This window comes from Platichthys flesus, chromosome 6 (assembly GCF_949316205.1).
Source record: "Platichthys flesus chromosome 6, fPlaFle2.1, whole genome shotgun sequence".
Classification (NCBI taxonomy): Eukaryota; Metazoa; Chordata; class Actinopteri; order Pleuronectiformes; family Pleuronectidae; genus Platichthys; species Platichthys flesus.
Window position 1 is genome coordinate 24087033 of NC_084950.1, and position 23797 is coordinate 24110829.

General features: G+C 42.1%; 1 protein-coding gene across 2 annotated transcripts in view; it reads right to left on the minus strand.

Annotated features, from left to right (window-relative positions):
• cav2 (caveolin 2) overlaps nucleotides 1-23797 on the minus strand; it is a 39189-nt gene that overhangs the window by 4378 nt on the left and 11014 nt on the right. Inside the window, exons 2-3 of one of the 2 annotated variants that reach the window (XM_062390838.1) lie at nucleotides 2778-2850; nucleotides 106-616 (exon numbers count right to left, since the gene is read on the minus strand). In XM_062390838.1, the coding sequence (XP_062246822.1) occupies nucleotides 106-255 (150 nt within the window). In that variant the 5' untranslated portion in view covers nucleotides 256-616; nucleotides 2778-2850. Of the gene's footprint in view, nucleotides 1-105; nucleotides 617-2777; nucleotides 3023-23797 lie in introns of those variants that run through there. The other variant, XM_062390839.1, reaches the window with a different exon arrangement.

Sequence of the window (23797 nt, forward strand, 5' to 3'; positions counted from 1 at the left end):
AAACAATCAGCTTCTCTTGGTTGTAACAGTTGTTAATTCATATTAACAGCTGCTGATTGTGTGGTTTCACTTTGTAATTCATTCCGCACAAGGCGCAGACTTTACCTTCAAGTACGCGTTGACATCGTTTGGATCTCGGTCCGGCTCCGCTGCGTACACTTTCCCCTTCTTCGACAGAATGGGCTCAATCGATCTGTTGAACTCATCTTCATCCATAATGATACTAGTGTCCGATTTCTCCCTCTCCAGTCCCATGGTGTCCTGTCAGACGCGCAGCCGACGCGGTGAAAGCAGCTGGTGACGGTGCGCTCTGCACCGGTTCGAGCGCCTCCCCTCCCAGTATGGAAAGGCAGCTCAGCGTGGGGCCGTGGAGACACAACACACTCAAAGTCACGTCCCCAGACCAATACAAGAGCTCAGTGATGACTGACACCACTGTGCTGCGTATGTACTGGCCTGCAGTCGTGTTGGAGTCTGGAGAGTCCCCATGCGAGCTGAAGACCCCAGTCCGTTGCAGCCATGTTATAAAACTGAAGGCTATTCTCTGCTCACAACGGGGAGCATGGTTATTTAAGTTCATTCATTGTCAAGGTGATGTTTTGGAAAATGTAACCACCTGTAATGATGATGATGAAAACAACAGTTAAGTATTTCTCCTCCAGGCCTCCTGTTTTGGAAAGAAACAGACAGTTTACAGTTTAGTTTTCTCACACTTAAAGCCTGCCTATTATTGCTGCTGTAGCTGAACACACTGTTCTCTTCTACCTATTGAGTTCATTTACCTTTTTTTTTTTTTTTTCGCTGGATTTATTGCTGTCTGGCTGCTTCGCGCTCTAAACACTTGCAACGTGCAGACATAGTTAGAATAACTGCAGATTCTTCAGATCTCTGAACAGGAACCTGAGCAGGAAGACATCTTCCTGAGGCAGCTGCTTGGGGTTCTACACAATGATATGTCTGAGGACAGAGGTTTGACCTGACCCCATGAACCCACAGCATGTATTCTGTGAGTATCTTGTTGATGTGGAGAATCCCGAATTATTCTAACTATGTATTTATGGTATATGCATGTGAGAATGTATGCATAAATTGTTACATTACGTCTCTTTAAAAAATTTACTATATGTCACTTGTCATTGCAGGGCAACATTCTGGTTGTACACATTATGTCAAAATGTCAAAAAACTGTCAAAAATGTGTTTCTTAATATACCAGTTCCTATATTTTGTTTACAGGAAGTACATTATTAAAGTGAATCACTTCTCAGGGCAGTTTGGGGGATTATTCAAGAAAAAAAAAAGGAGTTGAAAATATTTTCATGAAACTTACTGAGTTAGGTTAATGGTTGAAAAGAAAAAGAAAATGTTGCGTGGTGTCCAGGAGGTTTTGCCAGAAGATTATTCTTGTAGTTTCTGGGATTCATCTTTTGTGAATCTCTTGCCAATCACGTTAACGTTACAAATCAATATAATAATGATACCTTGCACTGTAGGTTTGTGACGTTAACACTGCTTGCTAACATTCAGGTTGTTTATGGTTGTCAGAGTTGACATGGCCACAGTGACCAGCAAGCAGAAGAAGAATGCAGCCCTTAAAAAAGGCCATGTTATTTAACTTCCAACTTCCGCATAGACAAGAAATTCTCCCAAAGATACACTATGAGTGAAAAACACGGCAGAATCCAAAATAATATAAAGGGGAGATATTATAAAAATTCCGATTTTATACAAATTTTTTAGTGCTTCTACACGTTCATTTAGGTATCTGGCATGTCTACCAACCCAAAACTCTGGAAAAAAAAACTCCCGCAATTTGTTATGGTTCCTCTATGTCAGATACGACATGCTTGAGTGACTGCGGATGAGCTTCCGTATCCTTCTCTCATCACAAGCGAAACTGGAGTCTCTCTTACATGGCCTCGGTGAGTCTTACACTCAAACACTAAAACACAACTGAACAATGGATATTACCCATGATCCCCTGCCTCCTGAACCAAAAGAGCAGCTGCTGTAACTAATGCACCAAACTCTGTTAAGTATTTCTCACCTTTTCAAAGTTTCCTGGCTGAATATTATAGATAAACACCTGTTGACTCCCAAGTCTTTTTCACTGATCTATAGTTTTGTATTACAGCTGAATTTGCTGGGCTGGATTCTGTCTATTATTCAGTTCCACACTTCACACAGAAGATCATACCCACTTACCGGATTCATGTAGAACAAGAGTGAGGTCAGTGTACCAACATTTTGAAGCTGCTATTTGTTGTAAAAGTATTCAGTGTTGCTTTAACAGTACAATGTAAAATTCACCTTAATCCCTTCAACGTGTCTGTCTTACTAAAAGGAAGACCTGACCACAGTCCTGCACTTTGCATTATCATTTGTTTAAGACTAATGAACATGTAAACAACACCCTCTTTAGTTTGACACACCAGGACATGACACACAGAGACATCCAAAAGTAGGCCAGAGGAGTGAGTGTCAACTAATCAGACACACAGCATGCAGAGCAGAGAGACATGAGGCATTCAGAGCAGACCGAGGGATCCCTGGCCCGGAGCACGGTGACAATACAACACCACAATCCTCCTAGATTAACAGAGGGCCATTCTGACAGGCAAGCATTACACAGGGGGGAGACCTTGCTGGCTGGCCCGACGGTAGGCAGGGTGGGATGAGAGTGTTGACATGAGAGTATGAGAGTGTGTGAAAGAGAGAGCATAAGAGGAAGTCATTGGTTTGGGTTTGTGTTACACTGTGGATAGCGATCTTACTTACCTAAAGTGAGAGTTCACAGAAATTTCGAATTTTCCACTGACTGACATCGGCATAGTCGATGGAGTGATGAACCCTTCAAATGTGATAAAAAAATAAAAAGGTAAACATAACATGTCCCATACTGCTCATGTTTGGAAGCACATACTGGAAACACAGCACACAGGGCAAGTGCGCCATGCGTGTGATAATTGATATATCAGCTAGCATTGCTACTTCTGCTTGTGGACTTTAAGTATTAAAGCTTGGTGTAAATGACGCCATTCCATGTCAAATTTTAATGTCTGGGCTTACGGACACTTAGATGACACCACACGAGCAGTATGGTGGTATAAAGTGTTTTTTTCTGTTGTTTTATTACCTTTGAAAAAGGAGTCACTATTTACTTCGATTGTATTGTATTTGGGTCATTTGGATGGATTTTCATATATTGACCATGAAATTAATTCAGTTAACACCTGAACTTTCATGGCCCATGTTCATGATCCCTAGAGGATGCATTTGAATGTTGAATCAGATCTCGATCATTTCTTTTGATTTTCCATAATCAGACTAAAGAACTATTCAAATAGTCAAGCTAAATCACAATGAAAACATTCCTTCTCCCCCGATGAACTCTTTCCATTTCAGATCTCAATCTCTGGCCAAAATATATAGTTGTAAGGAGATTGCACTGGAATTCAATGGACTGTATTTATATAGTGCTTCTCCAGTCCAGTCAAAGCCCTTAACACTACAAGTCCCATTCACCCACTCACACCTGGCCTGCTCGCCCATATTCATACAGTGTATGTGCAACAATCACTGAAACTGATTGCGCATCGGTGTTATCAACGTCTTCAACATTACCAGATTCAGCTGGGTCCTCCTCCTCCTGCATGACGGCAGAAGAGGCAACCCCACCTTCGCTAGGGGCACAAGCGTCGTTTGCCTGCGAAATCCAGTTATTCACATGCCTCACGAAAGCCAAGTTTTTGTTTTTGGAAAATACATGAAATGTTTTGAATCTTTTTTGGAGATATTTCGAATCATCTGAAAGAGGATAAATACCTTTCGTTATTTTTGGAAGTTTATTTTAAGCACAATGGACAGTTCGGAGGAAGCCGAAATGTCACCGGTGGAAGGAATCGGCGAGCAGGCAGCGCGTTTACGCGCAGCTAGGTCCGGTAAAATGTCTCACCTTACACGAAGGATGAACATTATGAATAATTTGATGGTAGGGAATGAGTATCTTGAGGAATTGAGAGGAAACTTAACCAAGTTTGAGGAAATGCTTGACTCATTCCAAACCTTGCATTCGAATTACGCACAGTTTTTGGATGAGGAAGCACGCAAGGAGGATAACGAGGCATGGTATAAGCCGCGACGAATGCAGATCATGGCTTTCGTGAGGCGTGTGAATAACTAGATTTCGCAGGCAGACGACGCTGGTGCCCCTAGCGAAGGTGGGGTTGCCTCTTCTGCCGTCATGCAGGAGGAGGAGGACCCAGCTGAATCTGGTAATGTTGCAGACGTCGATAACACCGATGCACAATCAGTTTCAGTTTCCAATAGGTCCAACAGCTCTACATTGTCTTCGTCATTGCGCATCGGCGCAGAGGCAGAACGATTAGCTTTAGTGGCAAAAGCTTCAAGATTAAAGGAGAAGCATGCAATAGAAGAACAGGAACAAATGTTAAGGAAATAGAGAGAAACATTGGAATTGGATGCAGAAATTGAAGCTGCTACAGTTAAAATCAACTATCTAAATGCTGCAACGAATATGTCTAACCCTGTGCAATCTGACACTGTTGTATCTAACCCTGTGCATTCTATTAAAGGGGTATTAGGTGCTGAAGCAGCTCAAGTAACATCTGATGGTTAGACTATTCGCTTCATCCTCATGATGGGACTGCTCCAGCAGTCAGGAGTAAGACGGGTACCCATGTTAAATTTCCCCTGCTTAAGTCAGGTGCAGATAGGCAACATTTAGGCGCAGACAGGCCTACTTTCCATCCCAGTTCCGGCAGTGATATTAGGTCACAACAGCCACGCACCTCCACATATAGCTTTCCCTCTGCCCAACACTCATCTCATAGCTATTCCTCTGACATTCCCCCTGTTATTCCACATGCTAGCTCAGATCAGGGGAATCACATCATCCACGTTTTGGAGAATCAAAGTGAGCTGACAAGGATGCTCATGAAACAACAACTTCTAGCTACCCTACCCCAACGAAACATCCCACTCTTCGACGGACATGTTCTGGAATACAAATCGTTCATCCATTCAATTGAACAGAACATTGAAAGGAAAACAGACAACAATACAGACAGGTTACAGTTCCTTATTCAATATACTAAGGGCCAAGCACTAGGGATGAGCGAGTACAGCATTATCTGTATCTGTATCTGTTAACCATATGAATTATCTGTATCCGTATCCGTACTCGGAGTGGGCAGGGCCTAACCCGGAAGTGGGTGTGATTTAACCCGGGAGTGCGTGTGTGTGTGTGTGTGTGTGTGTGTGTGAGTGTGGGTTTGAGTGAGTAAGAGAGAGACATAGAGAGAGAGGGGGAGTGTGTGTGTGTGTGTGTAGCTTAATTTGTAATATTTTTTATACCACTACTACCTAGAATGTGTCCGACACTCAGTGCGTGAAGTAAAATAAAACTGGTTAGAGCCAACTGACGGTTTAAAAAAAACAAAAAAAAACTCCAACGACTGGCAGAGAGAGGGAGAGAGAGAGAGAGAGAGAGAGAGAGAGAGAGAGAGAGAGAGAGAGAGAGAGCGTAGCCAGACGCTAGAGAGTAGTCAGACACTTAATGCGTGAAGTAAAACAAAAAAAAAATCTCAGACAGGCAGAGACGCAACGCGAGTCGCTTTCTACCAGCACCACGTCTGAACGAACCCACGTTTAACAGAACTCTACTGGTTAATAAGTAAGTACAAACTGAAATAAAAACAAACTTCAAGCTGAAGAAACCCTAAACGTTAACCGAAAAGACCCGCGAACCTGAGTGACTGAGAGAGACAGAGAGCTGTTCTGTGAGTGAGTGAGCAGAGCGGTGTGTGAAGGGGAGGAGCGCTGTGACGCTGTGTGAGGATTTTCATTCAGTCCGAGCACAGATAATGACTCGTATTACTCGTATAATACTCGTGCTCAGCAAAAGTGCTTTATCCGTACCGGATACTCGTTTCAGCCGAGTATCCGGCTCATCTCTACCAAGCACAACGAATGGTCAAGAGTTGTGAATACATGTCACCAGATAGAGGCTATCAGAAAGCAAAGCAGTTACTAAAAGATAACTTTGGAAACGAATATAAGATCTCTTGTGCATATTTGGAAAAGGTTTTATCATGGACTCAAATGAAATCTGATGATTCTAAAATGCTACAAGATTATGCCATGTTTCTCAGGAGCTGCTACAACGCCATGGAGGAAATGGAATACATGCAGGAGCTGGACACCATATCCAGCATGAGAAGCATTGTCCTCAAGTTGCCATTCAAGCTCAGGGAGAAATGGCTTAACAAGGCATTTGAGGTGCAAGAACGTCAAGGACGTAGGGTGAGAATTTTAGATCTTGTTTCCTTCATTGAAAAACAAGCCCATATAGCAGCTGATCCAATTTTTGGTAATCTACAGGATCAGTCATCTAGTAGAGTTAGGGCTAAATCCCCAATTAGGTCACAGCCCTCAAAGTCGTATGGCAGTAGCTATGCCACTAGCATTGCTCTTGCCCAAAAAGAGACAAAGCCTGAACCCTCTTGCCCCTTCTGTAGCTCAGAGCACACATTGGACTTGTGCAAAGACTTCTTAAAGAAAATACATAGGGACAAGATTAGTTTTTTAAAGACCAAGGGCACATGCTTTGGATGTCTATCCGCAGGCCACATTAGCAAAGAATGCAAAAAGCGACTTATTTGTAAAGTGTGCGAGAAGGCTCACCCAAGCGCTTTGCATATTGAGTTTAAGGACGTCACAGCTAAAGAAGCAGGAAAACTCTCTGGTGTTACAGGCAGTGCATCAGCAGAGTTATGTGGTTATATAGGGGCCGGAGACCAAGAGTGCGCACTTTCAATCGTCCCAGTTAGGGTTAAGGCAGCAAAGGGCGGCCAAGTCTTGCAGGTGTATGCTCTCTTGGACCCAGGGTCTTCTGCCACATTCTGCTCTGAGAAGCTCATGACGCGTCTTACTCTAAACGGAAGGAAAACACAAATTCTTCTACACACAATGAATCAGGAAAAATCTGTTCCCACTCATGTGGTTTCAGGAATTAAAGTGTCAGCCAGCGACAGCGATTACTTCTCACCTCTTCCTGACACTTTCACTCAAAAGGAGATGCCAGTAACAACTAGCAACATCCCCAGGCACCATGACTTAGCGCAATGGGGGTATTTAAGTAAAGTCAAAATCCCCTCCATTAGTGCCAAGGTAAAGCTGTTAATTGGAACTAATGCTCCAAACCTGATAGAACCATGGGAGGTTGTTAATAGCCAAAGTGGGGGCCCCTATGCAGTCAGAACACTACTGGGGTGGGTGGTAAATGGGCCACTTAGGAAGGGAACTGGCAATGTAAGGAGTGTTTCTGTGAATAGGATTTCAGTGGCAAGGCTGGAAGAGCTTCTGATCTCCCAGTACAATCAGGATTTTAATGAAGTTGCATCTGAGGAGAAAACTGAAATTTCCATTGAGGACAAAGGATTTTTGAAAATGGCCAACGAGGCAGTTCTGAATGATGGACATTACAATCTGAAATTGCCCTTCAGAAAGGCGGAGGTCTGTATGCCAAACAATCGGGACGATTGCAATATAAACAGGAATATGTTGCATTTCTTGGTGACATCTTTGAGAGCAGTTATGCAGAGGAGGTCCCACAGGAAGAACTCGGACAGTCAACAGGAAAAGTATGGTACTTGCCACACCATGGGGTGTACCACCCTAAAAAGAAAAAGCTTAGAGTGGTCTTTGATTGTGCTGCCTCTTACCAGGGTGTATCCCTCAACACAGAACTGCTGCAGGGAAACCGACCTGACAAATTCCCTCATTGGAGTCATCCTGAGATTTCGCAAAGAGCCTGTTGGAATCATGTCCGACATCAAGTCAATGTTCCATCAGGTTAGAGTAGCCAAGTCTGATGTTAATTACTTGCGATTCCTGTGGTGGCCACAAGGTGACACCAGTCAAGCACCCAAGTCACACCGTATGCTTGTACACATCTTCGGTGCTGTGTCTTCCCCAAGCATTGCAAGCTTTGCATTAAGAAAAACTGCTATTGACAATGAACACTGTTTCCCCCCTCAAGTAGCTGAAACAGTCCGGCACAACTTTTACGTCGATGACTGTGCCAAGTCTGTGGCCAAGGAATCCGATGCCATCCAGCTGGTAATATATCTCACTGCACTATGCAGCAAAGGTGGGTTTCAGCTCACTCAGTGGGTCAGCAATAGCCGAGCAGTTTTGGCATCAATCCCCAAAGAACACAGGACAAAGCAAATTAAAACACTGGATCTTGACAAAGACAGTTTGCCCATTGAAAGAGCACTAGGACTGCAGTGGTGTGCGGATTCAGACAATTTCCAATTTAACATCAAATTAAGCCAAAAGCCACACACCCGCAGAGGCATACTCTCTGTTGTTAGTTCCATCTTTGACCCACTAGGCTTTCTTGCTCCTCTCATTCTCCCAGCCAAGCAGTTGCTACAGGAGCGCTGCCAGCGAGGCTACGGATGGGATGAGCCTTTGCCAGAGCCAGTATCTGAAAGGTGGATGGAATGGACCAACAGCCTAGAGAGGATCAAAGGCTTCAGTGTTCCCCGCTGTCTGAAACCAAAGGGCTATGGAGTGACAAACTGTGCCGAGCTGCATAATTTTGCTGACGCCAGTGAGAGCGGCTATGGATCGGTAAGCTACATCAGACAGTTGAACAATCAGGATGTTATTCATGTCAATTTTGTCCTTAGAAAGTCCAGAGTCCTTCCCCTTAAGAACATCACAGTGCCACGACTGGAACTGGCAGCTGCAGCATTACTTGTGAAGGTAGACCGAATGGTGAGAAGAGAGTTACACCTTGACCTAAAGCCTTCATTTTTCTGGACTGATAACCAAACAGTGCTAAAATACAATGCAAATGACCATGCTAGGTACAAGACCTATGTAGCCAATAGGGTTTCACTGATTAGGGACAATACAGACCTGTCTCAGTGGAGACATGTACGCAGCAAGGACAATCCTGCTGATGATTCATCGAGAGGATTGAATGCAGGAAAATTCATGGAGCAAAGGAGATGGATACATGGCCCTGAATTCTTATGGAACACTCAGGAAAGTTGGCCGGTGGAGGAAGCATTGGGATCAGTGTCACAGGACGATCCAGAGGTCAGGAAAAAGGCTACTGTTTTGGCAGCAGTAGTGAACACTGGAACACCCACAGATCAGCTTATTTCTTTCTTTTCCGACTGGATGAGACTACTTAAAGCAGTGGCATGGTACCTCAGGCTGAGAAAGATTTTGATGCTGATTGGGAAAGGGGGAAAGGAGCAGCCATCATGTCAAATAAGTACCCGCTCAAACAGGAAAAGGTTAAGGATAAAAATTGAAGATCTCAGGTCTCACCTTGGTGGACAGCTTCTCACAGTAAAAGACATGGCAGAGGCAGAAAGGTCAGTCATCACGTACATGCAAAGAAGAGCATTCCCTGCTGAAATAGCAACACTAGAGATGACCCCGCCTAGATTGCACAAGGGCAGCAAGATCTGCAGGCTTGATCCTGTGCTGGACGGGGGCATTCTAAGAGTAGGTGGCCGACTGCACAAATCTGCAATGCCCGAGGAAACAAAACACCCCTGCATCTTGCCCAAAGATTCACACGTTTCCATACTGCTCTTAAGACACATCCATGAACGCTGTGGCCACAATGGCAGAAACCACATGCTGTCAGAGCTCCGGAAAAAGTACTGGATTGTAAAGGGCAACTCGGTAGTAAGGAAGGTGCTCTCAAGATGTGTCGTTTGTCGGCGTGCAAGGGGAAAAGCAGGTGAACAGAAAATGGCAGATTTGCCGCTGGAAAGAATCCTACCTGACCTCCCCCCCTTTACAAATGTCGGGTTGGACTACTTCGGCCCAATTGTAGTGAAGCGAGGAAGAACCACCATCAAAAGACTCGTGCATCCATGCTTTGAGGAGATTTGTCTGCAGGAGGGGCCAAGTTAAGCACATCAGGTCAGATAATGGAACCAACCTGAGGGGTGCTGACTTGGAGCTCAAGAAGGCCCTGAAGTCACTGAATGAGCGGAAAATCCAAGATGCCCTGCTCCCAGATGGAATCGAATGGAGTTTCAATCCACCAGCAGCATCACACTATGGCGGAGTCTGGGAAAGGCTCATAAGATCTGTCCGCCAGGTGCTGAACTCCACTCTCCAACAGCAGTCCATCGATGATGAAGGCCTTCAAACGCTGCTCTGCGAGGTAGAGGCAATCCTGAACAACCGTCCTCTCTCCACAGTGTCCTCAGACCCACATGACCTTGAGCCACTGACTCCAAATCACATCCTCCTGTTGAAAACCCAGCCAATCCTACCCCCTGGAACCTTCCTGAAGTCCGACCTCTATGCCAGGCGCCGCTGGAAACAGGTCCAGTACATGGCTGATCTATTCTGGCACAGGTGGACTAAAGAATATCTTCTACTGCTGCAGGAGAGACAGAAATGGACTGCAGTAAAGAAGAATCTGAGTGTCGGAGACATTGTCCTGGTCGTTGACCCCACCGCTCCACGAGGGTCCTGGCCATTAGGAAGAGTGCTGGAGACCAAACCTGATGCAAGGGGTCTGGTGCGGTCAGTGAAGCTCCAGACACAGACTTCAGTCCTTGAGAGGCCCATAACCAAACTGTGCCCAATCCTTGAAGCTGAAGGGTGACCAGGGTTCCTGATCACCTTTCAAAGGAATGTAATGTATATATGTTTTCACACCTTCTGAAAAAACAAACCATTATGCATTACATATACCTAAAAGCATTAAGTGCTTATTCAATTCAACGATAATTGCCCTTCTTATGGCTCCTTTATTATTAATTTGAGTAATTGGTTCTATAGAGAACAATTAGGGGCCGGTGTGTAGGAGTCGCATTTAAGTTTCTTATGATTTGAGTGACTCACTAATTTCTCCTTCTTTCCCACCTTTGCTGAGTGCACACCGGCGACAAGGGCTGATTGGTGCACCCTTTAAATAGGACACGGAAGTGCATGACGAGGAGGAGGCTGGCAAGCAGATACAGTTATTGACCGTCTGTTTGTGAACTGTGCAACTTGATGTATATATGCATCCTTAATTTGTTATATTTTATTTACAATAAATGACGGACAAAGGACGGCCTTGGACAGTCAAACTCTTACTCTTTTTTGGACACAAACTGCGCGTCAAACAATGCCATCACCAGCTTTCTCCGTGTGGCAAAAGGACAACTTGGAAAAACCCAACCACGGTTTTTCGCCATAACAGCCTCTATATATAATATTTTTTCAATCACACACCATTCATACACTGGAGCCGTCAGGGGACAATTTGAGGTTCCTTATCTTGTCCAAGAAATGGAGGAGCCCGGGATCGAACCACCAACCTTCTGGTTTGTGGACAACCCTCTACTCCTCCACGGGCCACTGGTGTCTGAGGCTTACTGGGCAGGGCACACTTTTCTCTTCTGAGATGCACTAAATTAAGTGCCAGGACAACTTTTACTTTTTTCATTTGTTGTGTAGTGTACAGGGCGAGTGAGGAAATGTTGGTTTAAAATCATGGACAAACAACGGATCATATGGTAAGAAAACATGGAGGCCAGGCTGGTAGATCTGTGGCGTCACTAGACACACCTGATCAATGTTTCCTCCCATTACAATTGACATACTAGACAGAAATTGTTTGCTAGAATAGTGAAAGTAAACAATCTCTGACTGACCCTCTTTTGATGATAATATCCAAACAGAAAGGGTGTCAGTGTGTAAAACATGAGCTTTGGCTTTCGATCGCAGACAATGTACTTGTACAGTGTGAGTTGGAATTTGACAAGAGGTCTAAGATTGCACAGGATTTGCACAGCTTTATGCTCCCAAAGCATGAAACATTTCCTACATTTTGGATAATATGAATGGACAGTGTTGTACATGAAAGTGCTCAATCATTGAACATGAGTGTTAACCTGAATGGATCAGTTTGCCAGTGCAGAACGTGAACTCTAATGAGACAAAGGCAATTCACATTTAACAGCCCTGTTTTACAGTGTCTGGCATGCAGAGATCGGGGGCTGTGCCTACTTCTCAGGATAAACGTCCCAGTGGAACTAAAAACTAGATGGAAACTGTCAGGAATCATTTCAAAGTGACACAGAGTCATTGGATTAGCTCAGGGGTAGAGAATAAAACGAAGCTTATCGAAATATCTGGTTCAGTGAGTTCAGGTCTTAGAGAGATAAGGAAGATACCGTTGGAAAGTGTGGAGTCTATGCTTTCCTATGGCGTGTGTTGTGTTTGTTTGCATGAAGTACTATGATATTAGCAACAGCTTTGTGGATTTGCACAGTTTATTTTTTCTTTTATATGAACATATACTACTTTATTTTTGTGACTGGGAACCTAGTTCAAAATTGTGAACTATCAATGAGAACTAGGTCATTTAATTTTAAACTTGAGATAGCTAATTTTAAGTTTGTACTTGCACAACAATGTTAATAGATACTGCAATACCACGCAACAGCCCCAGGTGTTGCCATATAAACTTTATACAGGCATTGGAATGACAGTTACAAACAACACTACAGGCATCACAGAGTTGTTGTTTGTTGCAGGGTCATTGTACTTTTGCAGGCATTCAATTTCTCTGCTAGAATGCTAATTTTAAAACTCCTTTCACTGTTGAAGTAACATAGTTATAATCAGCAGATGCTTCCATGTGTCAATCACCAGCTACAGCAACCGTGTTGGGATGAATAATGGTATTATCTTGACATGTTATATCAAGAGCTCATGATTTATCATCGTTTACATCACTATTCAAGTTTTTTTTATACGTTAATATCCCTTTTATAAACTGCATTATATTGTGGTGTCTGGTATTTGTTTTAAAATTAACTGTTTAACATGGTGTCTACTGTATGAGTTATAAAGCCAAAACGCAGATGGAAAGCAGTCATATCACAGAAATACTTTGCTGTTATGTTTGTGAAGCTGCACGAGTTCTAAGACCATAATAGTATTACGCCTATTACTACATACTAATATACACTTTACTAATTCTAATTTACTCTTTGTTAACCTACTGCACTTTGTGTGGTTTCACTTGATTGAGTTTAATTGTCATGAGCCTACTGAGCATGGGATGTATTCCTCACTTGAAACAAACCTTTTGGACCTTTGTCTCTCCCCATCTCATTGGTCAAGTGTGCTTTGCTGTTGCACATTTGGTAAAACTGATATGTTGACATATGCACACCACTGGACCATACAGAATCATGTTATTCCTCAATCATGTGACCAATGTTCCAGATTCTGATGAAGAATTGATGTTTGTACATGGGAATTCTCTCTTGAAGGTTATATTTGATTTCTAGAGTCATCTGGACATTATGGAGGCTGAACTCTCAAGAAACTCAAACTTGAGTTTAACTTGAATTAAGTTTGCAAGCTTGTTATCCATTGATGGTTCAGTTGACAAACAATAGTTCAGTTCAGTTTTGAGCTTGTTTCTATTCAACAGTCACGTTCCTGTTATATTTTCATGTATTTTGACCATTGGGTAGAAAAGTAAAAGTTGAAGCTCTCGATCCTGCAGGTAAATGTTTAACAAATTCACCAAACAGCCACATTCCAGGACGTTCCCTCTGGGATCTGCGTCCTAATGTGGAACGGCATGGAACGCTTCCTCTGACTTCATAAGGAATAAATGCGCATTTGTCCAGGAGTTTCCAGAGGGAACAATGATATCATTACACCCATAGTGTTCTGGGATTTCCTGTTACACCCAAAGGGCTTTCGACTCCACGGTCTGACACAATCATAATCTTAAGGACAGTGTGGGGAGGTGTGTGTGTGTGTGTGTGTGTGCCTTGAGTTGTGGAAATACCTGTTTGCATGCATGGTTACATGTATTGACAGTATAAAGTATGAATGTGTGTCTGTGTCTAACTTGATGTATGGTGGAAAATTGAACCTTCTAAAGTATTTATTCACCAGATAAAGATATAAATCATTTCTCGACATTGATTTATTGTGGAAGATCATCTTTAATCATTAAAATATTTGCGTCATAATCATTTTCTCTGCCATAATTAATTGATTTGGCTCAGATTGGAGCCAAACCAGAAATGTTGCATGTGTGAAAACGTGTGATAAATGAGAGCCAGACCATCATTTATGTAAACCCAAAGTTTCCACCACAGTGTAAAAATGAAAGCAGAGCTTGTCACCTCAGATTTGTTTGGAATGGGTTTTAATTTGACTGAGCAGCTCTGACTTAAACAGCAGCAAAGGTTGATCAAAATAAAAGCAGATATTGTGTCACTGTATAAATGCATACGAACGTGCCTGTCTGTTTGTAACACACGCATTCTGTGGTATGTTGATCTTAACCATAAGTGTTTGTATGAGGTTGTCTGTCAGTGTGTATTGGTCTCTGTTAGTACAGAATGGTGCAGCCACTGCTGGAATTACACATGGACAGTATCTGTTTTGAAGAAGTCTGAGTTTGCTGACAGTACTGCACATTCAAAGGTCAAAGGTTTGATCCCAGCTGAAGTGATTCCTTGCAGCCACTGTAATAAAATGCGCCCGTACGGCCCCTGAAAACCCTGCTTTTGGTTTTTGGGTAAAGGAGGTAGGAGGAGCCAGCCTGGAGTTTGGCAAATCCAACGGCCATTTTCTCTCTTTGTGAATGACTCATTCAAAATTCTTTCCAGTAATAATGGATATTGCTTTCTGGCATAGAGCAGCTGGTAGTGAAATGAGCCTGTTAAAGACGAAAAATGACCATCAGTCTGCAACAGAGATGGATATTTTAACATGAAGATAGAATCAAGAATTCTGGAAATTGAATTAAAGTGCGTGGGAAATATACAGATGAAAAAATGCAGCTGTGATAAATATAATGAAATGATAGCAAACACACATATAAATAAACTAGGAAAACAACAAAAAGAGGCTTATTATAACTCTTCTGACATACAGAGAAAATGAGGTTGCTTTTTTTCTGATGAAGAAAAGAAAAAGTGATACATTTAGCTAGCCTGGATGCCAGACGAACTTAGCCCCGCCCACAACATTTGAGGTCGGGAAGTTCGGTCTGGAGTCGCTCCGTTGGGGAGAAATTATGCCCGACCGGGCCAATCAGATTGTCAGGGCGCGCTTTATACAATGATGGACAGATGACCAATGGTAACGTAATCAACCACGTCATCAAAGTGCCCTTGGGTTGAATTCGTTTTCAACAAACATGCCTGCCGCTGGAGAGCTCAGATGTGTAGATGCTGCCATTGAGTCTGTTTTAGAAGACATCGACAGCGCATTCATTTTGAAAGAGGAACAGAGAACGTGGAGGCGACGCCAAAGCACCGTGCTAATCCCTATCGGGCCGGCGCTTGGCTGTTCTCACCAGACACTGAAGCGACGCTGAACCGCCGGGCAGCGCTAATAATTTCACCCGTTGATCCAGTAGATTAAAAGCATATACTTACTTGTTGCTCCAACATTAAGCAACAGCGTCCCAACATTTGTCTTTCTTGGTGTTGTCTTTATACAACATGTTCTGAGGATCATACAACTCACTGCACTTCTCCACTTCAATTATTCATTTAATGTCATCCATGTTGAAGAACTTCTCCGCTGTTTGCTCCGTTTAATGTCGGGTGTCGAGGGTAAATTACGTATTCTCCACTCAAGCCGATGTGGAGAATACGTAGCCCCCTCTCTCTCTCTTTTTATCTGTATCACTGCTTTTGTGGCTGTAGTGGATGGGCAGAGGGGGACATTTAATAATGTCATTGGTCAAATTAAAACTCCAGGACAACAGAAGGGGACTTCAAAGTATGGGATGCATATTTGATCATTTATATCATATAAAATATGTCATCAATATAGTTTTTCAGTGTGTTTGCTGGTGCGATACACTCGAGTCAAGCGCAAAAAATAGACTCGACGCCGAAACGATCGGATAGGAGCCAGCTGTTATTTAAGGCTTGACGCTGCGCTGAAGCGTCGCTTCTGCATCGCTTCGGCATCGCTTCAGCGTCCGGTGTGAACCCGGCGTTAGTAAATAACTCACAATGCGTTGCTTGACATACGTCACATACTACGTTGCTCTGACTGGTTGTAGGTCTATCCAATTGAGCGAAGAGGAATTTTATTTCCTAGTCAGTTGAAACACGCCCCATAATCACAGCCCAATGGAGCGGTCTCAGACTCACATTCTGACTAGAATTGTGAGTCTGACAACCTGCGTGTTCATGTTGAAATGTGGGTTGCTTAATACAATAATCTCCATACTGTGAGGCCAGAATATTTAGCCAGGACTTTACAGTACAAATTAGTTAATTAATAGTTGTAAAAAAAAAAGTCTGAACTCACATATTTCTAGAACACAGTGTTCCTATAGTGATGCTCCAAGCTATGTACTAGCAAAATAACAACAGATTAATAAAAGATGTTGTGATCACAGCAGTTTTAGAGAGATACAAGTAAAAGGTATAAAATCTCATTAAAAAATGTTGTCAGTACATACAGCATAGAGTGTAGAAATTATACTAGTGACTCTTCACCTTTCTTCCTGCTCAGCCCTCAGTTGCAGTAAATGGATGGAGAGATGAGAAGAGGGGGACGTTTTTTCAAGGGAGTGATGTCCTGACAGGCCCTGGCTTACTGTCGCATTGACTGTCACATTTGTTCCAAGCACTGGAAACATTTCACAACCAGCTCCAAAGCCCCTCAAACCATTTTCCAAAATAGCCCTGATCAGTCTCACAAACTGTCCCACAAAGACAACATCTAGTGTCCCCTGCCGCTCCACTTTCACTCCACCTGCTGCACGTATTCAGTGATTGAGGGATGCTGTTCCTGAGTTTGGACTTTTACAAACCTTTTAAAGTGCATCAGGGCTCTTTTTTCACCCTGAGGTGAAAACATTTGGGATGAGGAGGAGGCAAAGAACAACACAACATGAAGCAATGTTTGCTATAAAGACCCTGATTTGTCCAGACATGGGAAAACCACACATCTGACAATGTAAATGCAACCCTGACGTCACATGCTTTAAACCTTGCCCCATCTGTTATTTGTGTGTAACTTTGTCTGATAGCAGCTTCATAATGCTACCAACAAATAATAATGCGTCTCAGGGTATGGACATGGTCATCATTGACCCGGATTATAGGTTTGAGTTCCTTATGAGGTTGGAAGTTTAATCAATAAACCTTAAATATCAATTTGATCACTTCCATGACGCTCAATAAAGGGCCATACCCACAGAGAGGGGTCTCTAGAAACACTCTGCCAGCAAACCACTGTTTCCTATGCTGTGGTGCACATGGCAGTCGCACACTTGTTTTTCCAGCGGATTTTAAATGCACATAAAAGGTCAAATATCATCAAGTTTCAGCGCAAAGTGTGGCGTCACAGGACTCATCAAAGTCCCACTTGTCTCAGGCAGCCAATCAAATCAAGAGAGAGGGATGCTTTAACACTTTGCCCCTCCCTGTTTGGTGCCCTGTAAACAGGACAATGGTAAATACAGACAAACAATTTATATTTGGGGTATTTTTTCTCAAGGAACTGTCAAATTCAGGGTAACCCCATCATTTGAATAGCCTCTGGGGAATTCAGGCCTGGAGTTGCATGAGCAGCCAAGTGAAACTCTTTGCTGATGATACATTTGCCGATGCACACAAGGCCCACTACACTTTTCCAAAGCATTCTTGAAGCAACCAGGTATATTGTGCCCCTAACTAAATTTTTCAAACTGCCATTTAATCATGTTGCCAATATTGTCTAACTATAGTTCAACATATAGGATGATTAAGGGTTAATATCTCTCCTGCCGCTCTGACACTGTATATGTCCAGACCACTGGACTATTGTGAGGAGCTTTGAATGCAACCATTTACCAAACTGTGCTACAGAAACGTCAGCATTGTTGCTTCGATCACACAGGAAACTATTGTTGCCGGGAAAACACTTGAATAGTTTTTGATTACATTTCAGTTTGACACCCTTTTGCTGGGAGCATGACCCATAAAAGCTTTGTGTCATCAACCTAAGAGGGTTTGAATTTTTTGAACATTGGTTGTGTGGCTTGTTATGCTTTACTCAGTGAAAGTAAAAAGTCACTAATGCAGCACGTATCTCAACGAGAATATAGCAACAACATAATTTGCTCTACATTCCCTTTAATCTTTTAGTAAGACCCTGCCATCCCAGGCCTGATAGACATGTCACTCCTTGTGCCAAGAAGATATATTTCCTCTCATGTATGGCCGACAAAGAATTACTCTCTTAAGTGGTAAGTGTTGGTTCAAACCAGGTGGAAGACTGATGTTTTCCTCTCTCCTTGAGAGTGATTTTGTGGCTTTGCATCACAGGAACGTGACGGATGACAACATTGGAAGGTATGCACAGCAGCTGTTGGGTCTTGCCCTGTACCACACTGGTATATTGTCTTCAGTGTTGAATCAGCCAGAGATGATGGACCCATTTAACCATTGATAGACTTGTTTTCAGCTGTTTGGCACATAAGTTCAAAACAGACTTTGGGGGAGGTTGATCTTAGTTGTCTGGGTAAAAGAGAAATGAGTTTAATCCTTTTTAAATATAAATACCAATGTGTAAAAAGGTTCTAATAAAAGTAAAACATATTTCCATCAAACAAGCCTTCACAAAGATGTGACAGTCCCTTTACAATGAACCAAGCTGCATTACATCTAATTTTATAAATCAGTCACAATGTGCCTGATGTTTTCATATTCATAAATAGTTTCCTGGGAAATCTTTGAAAGTATTAAAAAACAAACAATGTTAGAGAAAGTGAATTTATTTTTCAAGGATCTGCCCCCTGACTGGATTCGTAACAATCTGATGGGGTTCTTTCTCATCTTTCATCCACGTTCCATTGTAATCTGTCCAGTAGATTTGCATAATCCTGCTAACATAAATCTAATCCATGCTGCATGGTTGCTAATGTTAACTCTAGAGTATTTCTGTAAAACTAGCACAGAGGCAGTTTTCTGACTTGTTCTACTTCTACACTGTTTCCATACATTAACTTTACCATTATCCCATAAATACACCTTGTTGCCAAACTGGTTGCTGTTTACCAAGAGTTATACTGGCTCCTAAATGTACTCACTATGCACAATGGGGCCTTTCTGAGAGTTTCAATTACATTATTTCCCTATTAAGCAACATTTTAATGTTGTGGCTTAACCATATGGTGCTGAGTCAAACAGCTATATCTGTATATTTCACTTTGTTTTATGTTTGGCAAAACCTCACTGTAGTGGAGTTTACATGTTCTCACAGTGTCTGTGTGTGTTTTCTCCAGGTACTCTGTCTTCCTCCCACAGGCCCAAAACATGCAGATTTGGTTTGGTGGATTGGAGGGAATGTGAAAGGTAACCTTTTTAGGGTGTACTTGGTATCTTGCCCAATATCATCTGGGATGGGCTCCAGCCCAGCCCCTACTGCAACCCTTAACACAGTAACTTGGTATGGATAATGGATGGATGGACGGACTTGACTTCTTTACCACCCCACTTCAGGACTAGAAACAAATCTGTTTCTGGTGTAACAATCAGTTAAACTATATGTTCCCCTACACGATAAGTTATCTACGGCATGTTATACTTAAATTTAAGTTAAAAACTTTCATTATTTATGTATAGTATGAATTTGAGCCTGGCAGGGTATTTATATATTAAATTATTATTAATTTGATCATCCAGTATTCATGTATTGAAATTACTTACTCTTACTTAACCATCTTAAGTTCACTTACTTTTTCGGGGCGAATGAGTTTGTATACTAAATTGGGGGTGATATACGAATAAGGCTTGATTGGTTCATCGATCATCACCCGTGCATCTACATTTGGTCTTTTTTATTTCTGTGTCCTGTTGCAAGTAGAGCATGAGTATAAGACAAAAAATAAACATCACCTTAGAGGTTCAGAGGTAAAAAGCCTGGCATGTGTTATAAAACTGTGTCTAAGAGTGTATGAGATGTTTATTCACTGTGCCCTCCTTCTTTGAGCTAATGGGGAATGGGTCTTGTCCTGCTACTCTTGTCTGAGAATACCCTCAGGATTAGGGGTGTGACTTTAAAGCCCCCTGGAGTGTGACTGTGGTAAAAAGGAAAGAAAGAGCAGATACAAAGCTGTAGTGAAGTGCCCCTCTCACATAATAACAGGGTAGAAAAGATGCATGAACCGTGTTTATGCTCTATCTGGACACATACATCCGGTTTGAGTGAAACTGAAAAAAAACCGTACTGTGAAATAACATTCATAATACATAATAACATAGTATATGTTGATGTGAAAAGATGTTCCAGGAATAAGGATTGTATGAGCAGTATCACTCAAGAGGTTTCTGCCTCTTCTAACCATAACGCCTTACTCATGCTTTCAACCCTAACACCAATGCGGGCTGGGTCTGACACACCCATCTGCTTCATGAGAATCAGCATATCGTCCTCAAGATAGTCCCCCCCCCCCCCCCCCCCACACACACACGTCTGCACCAGCCCACATTTCTCAAACCACAGCAGCTCTGACTGGAAGGTCTGAATAACTGTTTAAAGATGTGTGGAGATTTTTTTCTGTCTTTTTTTTAGCTCTGCATGCTCCATCAACCTCCATCAGGCACAGGAATGTTTGGGCTTGGCTTTTAGTTGGCAAAAATAAGATAAGTGAGATTGTGTTCTCAACAAATATCACAAACACATCACAACAATTTTCCAGATAGATGTGTTGTCTTTCTGCTCATTTTTGAATGTGGTCATTCACTTTAAATGCATCAGTCATAATGTAACTGATCAGTATTGTAATACTTATAAACATGGTTATTAATGATCATTAAAGATCAATAACAGGACAAACACAGGTCTTATGTTACAAACTCATCCTGAGTATTAAATATTTCCTGGCTGGGCAAAAGTGGTAAATTACCAACTGAACAATTGTCGAATATGGATTATATTCCGATGGATACTAGGCTGGCTTGTCAAACATTAAATGAAGAGCCCGTTTATGCACTGATTTAACAGCCTTGATAGAAAATAAATTAATTAATCTAAAAAACTTGGGAATTTAAAATGACACTCAGTGGACTAATAGCTCCGCCAAGAACCAACAGGACCATTAAATACATCAAACTGCAAAAAAACAAAAACAAAGCCCTCTCTGGCTATGTTAAAGATAATGGAAAAACATTCCTGGATCTGCCACCTGATCCGAATCTGCAAAAAATAGTTTGTATTGTTTCCTGACCCATACTACATGCTCCAACCAATTTTTCATGTAAAAACTATTTGAAAAAAAGCATCCTGCATTGACTGAGTTTGTCTGACATGAAAAATGGAGGACACTAGTTAGTTCCACTAGAATGTTGTCATTCTGACAATGGCAGCAGATGTATGTACTCTATGCTAAGGAGAGAGCAAATGGGATCTCTCCTTTAGAATCACCTCCCAGTTTCAGTCTCCGGAGTCCTTGTGCTTTATGGTTTGCAGATCCAGGACTGCAGCTGGGGCCACATCATGGATCATGGTCGTGGATTGTAAATTGGATATCATGAAGGCCGATCATGGATTGTGTTGGCTGATCATGTTGGCAGCTGATCATGGAAAGTGGTGGTGAACCATGACCAATGTGGCAGCTGATAGTGGATCACAATGGTGGATCCTGACAGCGACACTGGATCATCACGATGGACTCTGGATCATGGACAATTAATTTCAACAAGATTGCTTGATATGCAATATGTCTACTCACATACATCATACATACTGAGAATAATCTATCAATTCATTGACCTTCAATTATGCTACAACTGTTTCTTCTAATCAATGCTGTAAATACCTGTATCTTTCTGATGTTCTTCTTTACACTTCTACACATCTCTTGAGCTTCTGTCCGTCCTGGGAGAGGGATCCCTCACATGTGATTTTCTCTGAGGTTTCTACGTTCTTTTTACCCTGTTGAAAGTTTTTTATTATAGTTTTCCTTACTCCTGTTGAGGGTTAAGGGCAGAGGGTGTCACACCTTGTTAAGCCCGATGAGACAAACTGTGATTTGTGAATAGGCTATTCAAATAAAATGGATGATTGATTGATCGATCTTACTGGATCAATAATGTCAACAAATGCTCATTGCTTGTCTTTGTCACTCTTAGGCAGCAGCGATATAAAGTTAGGACATGTACATCTTTTTGCGTAGCTGGCTTTTTCTTTTGCAGTTCTAACCTACACAGCTGTTAAATGGAGTAAAGTGTCCTACTTGGTCAATAGTGCTGCTGATAAAGCTTCATTGACTGTTTAAAGTCCTCTGCTCTCAGCGAGCTGAGGTATTCTCATTCCTGAGCTACTTCCACACCTGACACACATATGGAGGGTGTGGCGAGCTGAGGAGCCAGGAGCCAATAGGCATGTTGGATCGCTGACACACGCACAGTGCCCCCGGGTAGTTTTCCACAGAAATCTAACCCTGGGATGTGAATGATGCTTTCACACAAAATGGCCACCGCTGGACAACTTTCAACACAGCACAAAGCTTTCTTTTAACACGGCAAGGGGGGGAATCTCTGGTTTTAAAGATGCTACTTTGTGACAGGGTTTACCCCTCAAGACAGAGCATGTGGCCCAGTCCACTCTCACAAATACAGCGCTGCATTGTCTTTAGCTGTCTGCACATACTTAGTCTTTGTACCTCACTTGTAGGATGCTTATGGTGACACATAACCAGTTAAGATATGTGCAGCAATTTGTATTGGTGGCTTTGATCTGAAGAAAAAAACAGAGCTTTCAATACATGCATTAGGATATTCAAATACACCATTAACTTCTTTGTTAAAAATTGTTTGTGAAAATTGTTTTGCTGGGTAGCTTTTAAACTACAAGTTTTTTCATTTAATTTAAACTCGGCCCCCAGATTCATACCATACACCTCATGAAACACAAGACATGAAAGTTATGTCTTTTCAGGACACCTCTGTAATGTGAGAGGGCTGTGCAGGTCACACTACTTATACTATCTGGTGTTCTATGTGTCTTTCAGTTTGTTGCTGTGGGGAAAAACACAACATGAAGATGAATGAATGGCTTTGACACTTTTTTATGAAACTTTAGTGCCAAGATTTATTCAATACCTCTCTGTGCTCTTGAGTTGTCTTGATCCTAATATCAACACTTCACATCCTAAGGAGGTGGAAGGAAACCTCTGGCATCTGGGGCATAAATGACCAGTGAGACAATTCATGAATACAAAAAAAAAGCAACTCAGTAATATATAAAATTGCTATATATTTTTTTGTTATTTTTGCATTTAAATGGTAAGCTAAAATGTCCTCCCTCTGGCTGTATATATGTTAGGTCCTGGTTAGGCTCACATGTCCTCAATGACAAACTCACTTTGTGGTTTTGCAAGAGATATGGACAACCTATTATGTTTTTGTAGAAGTGAATACACAAAAATGACTTGACGGATTACAATGAAACCTGGTGGAAGCATGTAGTATGGGTCAGGTAAAAAAAAACAGAATATTTAGGCATTAATCCAGATTGGGGGGCAGATCTAGGAAGTTGCTAGAATAGATATTTCCTTGATATCTTATGGATTTTGATGAGAAAATCTGATATTTATGAGTGTGTAGAATTTGGTGCAGATCCAATAAAAAAATCCAAACATAGAATTTGAATGTGGTTTCATAAAGGGACTGTTGGGCCTTGGCAGAGGTATGTACTTTACTGAATGCCATTCCAGTTCTGTTGGTGAATTGCACCAAACATGAACTGGC